The sequence below is a fragment of the Vigna angularis genome, chromosome 6 (assembly GCF_016808095.1).
Source record: "Vigna angularis cultivar LongXiaoDou No.4 chromosome 6, ASM1680809v1, whole genome shotgun sequence".
In the NCBI taxonomy this organism is placed as follows: domain Eukaryota; kingdom Viridiplantae; phylum Streptophyta; class Magnoliopsida; order Fabales; family Fabaceae; genus Vigna; species Vigna angularis.
Window position 1 is genome coordinate 3,925,495 of NC_068975.1, and position 5,675 is coordinate 3,931,169.

A 5,675-nucleotide genomic window follows, 5' to 3' on the forward strand; every position below is an offset into this window, starting at 1 on the left:
TTACGCTCGTCCAGTGTTACCCTCAAATTCTGGTGGGTCTCATTCCCAGTCTTTGGTTGTTGTCGGTCAGTCTGGACAGCAAGGGGCGGTGACTTGTTTCCAATGTGGAGGACCCCACTACCGGTCGTCATGTCCTCAACTGGCGGGAGGAAAGTTTTGCACTCGCTGTAGAAGAAATAGTCATCTGGGGAGCGAGTGTAACATGGGAAGGCGAGCGGTGATGAGGCCACCAAATGCTGACAGAGTTCGACAAGGAAGGGGTGGTCGAGCACAAGCGGCTGGTCGTGTGTATGCTATAACGGGCGCGGAAGCAGCAAGCTCAGGTAACCTCATTATCAGTACTTGCTTACTGTATGGAAAATCTTGTTGTGTATTATTTGACTCGAGGGCAACACATTCCTTCATCTCGAAGGCGTGCGTTGAGAAACTAGGATTGATTGAGAGTGAGATGCAGTTTGACTTGGTGGTGTCAAGCCCAGCGGCTGGTGAGGTTAGGACATCTACTATGTGCATTAGATGTCCTACTGAGGTGGAAGAGCGTAGATTTAAGGTGAACCTTATTTTCTTACCTCTTCAAGGTTTAGAGGTAATTCTAGGAACGGATTGGTTGGCTGCTAATCACATTCTTATAGATTGTGGTGAGAAGAGACTGGTATTTCCTGATGGAGAAGAAGAGTTTTCTGTAACGATCGGTCAGTTGAGGGAACATATCATGGAGGGTGTCGGTTGCTTTTTGGTATTGTCTTATCTGGAAGCAGTTGAGGACAAATATTATGGACATTCGGTGCAAGGCGAACAGACTGACAACTGTTCGATCATTAGTGAATTCATGGACGTGTTTCCTAATGAAGTCCCAAGATTACCCCCTCCAAGAGAAGTGGAATTCTCTATTGATCTAGTGTTAGGGGTCGGTCCAATCTCCATTGCACCATACAAAATGTCTTCAGCAGAGTTGACTGAGCTCAAGGGTCAAATTGAAGATTTAATGGATAAGCAATTCATTAGGTCGAGCGCATCACCTTGGGGAGCGCCAATCCTCTTAGTTAAGAAGAAGGATGGAAGCTCTCGGCTCTGTATTGACTATAAGCAGTTAAACAAGTTGACTATCAAGAACAAGTACCCCTTGCCTAGGATTGATGATCTATTGGATCAATTGCATGGGGCTGTTATATTTTCGAAGATTGATTTAAGATCAAGGTATCATCAGATTCGGGTTAAGGAAGGGGACGTCTAGAAGACTGCATTCAGGTCTCGATATGGTCACTACGAGTACGTAGTAATGTCGTTTGGTGTTACTAATGCTCCTGCCATATTCATGGACTACATGAATCACATTTTTAGGCAGTTTTTAGACAAGTTTGTGGTCGTTTTTATTGATGACATCCTCATCTACTCCAAGAGTCGTGAAGAACATGAAGAATACTTGAGGATGGTGCTTGGTGTATTAAGGGAAAAGGAGTTGTATGTCAAGTTATCCAAGTGTGAGGTTTGGATGAATGAAGTGCAGTTTTTGGGGAACGTAGTTTCGGTTGGAGGTATCTCAGTGGATTCGGCTAAAGTACGAGCGGTCTTGGAATGAGAGAGTTCAGGTTCGGTCATTGAGGTTAGAAGTTTTGTGGGGCTGACAAGCTACTATAGGCGATTCATTGAAGGATTCTCTAAGATAGTAGCGCCGTTGACGTAGTTGGCCAGAAAGGATCACCCGTTCGCTTGGACTGATCGGTGTGAATCCAGCTTCCAAGAACTGAAGCAAAAGTTAACGAGCGCTCTAGTCTTGGTTATTCTTGACACGACCAAACCATTCGAAGTCTACTATGATGCTTCTCACCAAGGTTTGGGCTGTGTGCGTATGCAAGAGAGGAGAGCGGTCGCGTATGCTTCACGAAGTTGAAGGTACATGAAAAGAACTACCCTACTCATGATCTGGAGTTGGCAGTTGTGGTCTTTACATTGAAGATATGGAGGCATTACCTGTACGGGGCTACGTTTCAAGTATTCAGCGATCACAAGAGTCTCAAATACCTATTTGATCAGAAAGAATTGAATATGAGGCAAAGGAGGTGGCTTGAGTTTCTGAAGGATTATGATTTTGAACTGCTTTACCATCCGGGAAAGGTGAACGTAGTTGTAGATGCTTTGAGCAGAAAGGTAGTTCATGTCTCGTCAATGATGGTCAGAGAATTAAGTTTGGTTGAGAGTTTTAGAGACTTAAGGGTGCAGTTCGTGTTAGAACCAAGCAGTATAAGGTGTTGTACTCTTAGGATATCTAGTGATGTCTTTGACCCAATTAAGGAAAAGCAGTCAGCTGACGAAGATCTCCAAAAGATCTTGAGCGCGATCGGCACAGACAAAGCCAAATATTTCAATACTGGAACGGACGATCTCCTACGATACAAAGATAGGACGTGCATTCCAAATGATGGTGAGTTGAAGAGGATAATCCTGAAGGAAGGAGACATCACAGTCGTCTTAGCATGCATCCTAGCATGACTAAGATGTATCAAGACCTCAGGAAGTCCTTTTGGTGGCCAGGAATGAAGAGTGATGTCGCTTGGTTTGTGGCATCTTGTCTAACTTGTCAACGAGCCAAGGCAGAGCATCAAAGACCGGGCGGCCTACTATAGCCATTGGAGATTCCAAAATGGAAGTGGGATAACATCTCTATGGATTTCGTGACTCACTTGCCCCGTACGATAAAGAACTATGATGCCATTTGGGTTATAGTTGATTGTTTGATGAAGAGCGCCCACTTTCTCGCTGTCAATTTGAAGATGTCCATAGCGAAGCTTGCACAACTTTACATCAACGAGATCATTCGGTTACATGGAGTGCCATCCAGCATCATCTCCGACCGAGATACAAGGTTTACGTCTCGGTTTTGGCAGTCCCTATAAAGCGAATTGGGTAGCAAACTGCAGATGAGCTTAGCGTATCATCCCCAGACGAACGGTCAATCTGAAAGGACCATCTAGATGCTTGAAGACTTACTGAGAACATGCGTACTGGATCACTTGGGCGTGTGGGATGAAATTCTTCCTTTGGTTGAATTCACATACAACAACAACTTTCAGTCCAGCATTGGAATGACACCTTTTGAAGCTCTTTACGAGAGGAAGTGTCGGACGCCACTCTATTGGTTCCAGGAAGGAGAAAAGGTGTTGACTGGACATGAGCTTATTCAACAGATAACCGAGAAGATGAAGTTAATTCAAGATAGATTGAAAGCGTCACGAAGCAGGCAGAAGTCCTATGCTGACAAGAGAAGAAGGCCTTTGGAGTTCGTTGCAGGAGAGCATGTCTTTCTTAGACTGAATCCAACTACCGGAGTGGGCAGAGTCGTTCGTCCTAAGAAACTGTCTCCCAAATTCATTGGGCCGTATCAGATTTTGAAACGCATCGGACCCGTGGCGTACGAGATATTCTTGCCTCCTCAACTATCCAATCTTCATCCAGTCTTCCACGTTTCTCAACTTCGGAAGTACATAACAGATCCTTCTCATGTACTGGAATTAAAAGACATTCGTATTCGTCAAGTATTACAAGAGAAAAGCCATCAGATTGGTGATAGTGGTCTGGGACGAGAAGACGGGAGACTCTACATGGGAAGTGGAAGATGCCATGAGAGACTTATACCCTCCCCTGTTTTCTAATAAGTCATAATTTTCGAGGACGAAAATTTTTGTAGTTAGGGGGAATGTCATAACCCATTTAAAACGCACCCAAAACCCCTCTAAGCGGACGCCAAGTGTCAAGCGAAGGGGATCTAGAAATCAGATAGTGGGAGACAAGTGTGGGCAGCGGAGTGGCCGTTCGTCCTTGACGGTGGTAGCAAAATTCAGTTTTTCAAAACTCACGCCACTCTCTCTACATGCAACCTTCTTCTCCAAATCTCTGAACCATTTGCTCCTCCATCTCTCTAAACAAACTCTTACTTCTCTCTACACAATCTCATTCTTTCTCTTCTCCGATCACCACTCAGGCAGCAGTTCTACTCTTCTGGTGTAGTGGACGTCCGTTTGAAGCGATTAGTTTAGGATTCTGGACTGGTAAGTTCATATCTCCCTCAGCCGTGTGTTTTCCGTAGCATGCAAACCCAGATTTGTGGTTGCATGAGTTTATCCTCCCATTCTGAGTAGTTCTAGTCTTGTGTTTGTTTTAGTTTCTTAAAGCGTGATTGTAGAAAGCTAAGGCCTCTGTTAGAGAAGAACCCTATTCTGCATTGTTGAACGTTCGGTCACGTTAAGAGGTAAGAGAAGCTTATATAATTTAATTGTATGTTAGTTTTTACGTTCATTTTAATGGATGCATGTTTGTTGAGTTGCTGAACGAATATGAAGTATGATTGTTGATATGTTTTGACTGTATGATATATGAATAGTCACTATGATATGGATGTATGAATGTATGAAAATAGATGTTGAGGAAATGAATTGATGTAAAGAATGATAAGTATGTAATTCCACATGAGAAATTATTTTCGTCACTGAATGGTCTTTGACCGTTCGATTTTCCAGTGGACTCATTTTGGAACTGGATTCTTTCATTTGGGAAGAATTCTACTTGAGGACGAGCGTCTTTGTTCTATAACATCTGTATGTGAGCGTTCACCCAAGGGTATTTATTCCTTGGTGTTTGATGGTAAACCTAAATATATCTATATATATAATTGTATATCTCATTCATTCTTGAATACTAGTTAAATAGTAATCTTATATTTATCAAGCCTTTATTCTATAATTTTTGTAGTGTTCGGTCTTACACCATGTTCTCATTCTCCTTTCTGTAATATATATTGATAATAAGAACGTTCGTCCAAACCTAATATGGTTCGCTCGCTATGGTGTTCAGTCTTTGACTGACATTCTGATTTTCTTTATGTTTAACTCATTCAAAAGCTAAGTATATATTGACGTTCAGTTTCTTCACCGAATCCAGTTAAGTCCCATTATTTGATGTCCCCTATTGTCTGTCTCAATTGGTTTCAGCCTAGAGTTTTAGTCGGCCTAGGCTTATTGGCATTCGGTTTAACTCTCGTGAGTCAGTTCATTCAATTGGCTCACCTAGTAAATAACATTTAGTTCTATGCGTCATCGAGAAATATTATGGTAATCAGTTTTTTTATAACCCGATATTCACTCCCTCGAGTTTGATACGTTTTTGGAACTGGAGACCTTTGGTCTCACTCCAAGCATTCGGTCTTGTTCAGGGTTAAAGTTCAGCGTTCGGCATTTTGATATCCTAAGAGATATTTATTCAAATTGATCTTATTAAGGTCTTATTAATGAAAGATGATGAAATATGATATGGATGAAATAACTTGAGTTATGAACGAGCGTTCCGGGGAGGGATAACTCATGAATGTAAATTGGAAATTGGTAAAGTATGAATGTGGGCATGCTAAGCTGGCGGTTCATCTTGATATTTGTGATTACTCGTTTCTCACGTAGAGAAGGGTAAGTCATGTGTGAGAATGGCAGGAGGTCCTCGTCCTTATGGTTAATTTGGACGAAACGGACTAACCTCGGGTGGCAGCTGTTGAGGGTATCCCAGTTACTACATCACCTGGGTGCACAAACATCGTAGCTACACAGAATTCATACAGTCTGGACAGTCAGAGTTTAGCATTAGGCTTTGCATGTAAAATTGAATGAAATGATCTTGTTTATGTGAATAGT

At 42.4% G+C, this 5,675-nt stretch overlaps 1 protein-coding gene across 1 annotated transcript; it reads left to right on the forward strand.

The window, feature by feature from the left end:
• Nucleotides 1-202: 202 nt before the first annotated feature.
• On the forward strand, nucleotides 203-1,234 carry LOC128197472 (uncharacterized). The gene has a single exon (XM_052879517.1). It carries the CDS (start codon nucleotides 203-205, stop codon nucleotides 1,232-1,234), a length of 1,032 nt encoding a protein of 343 aa, XP_052735477.1.
• The last annotated feature ends 4,441 nt before the right edge of the window (nucleotides 1,235-5,675 follow it).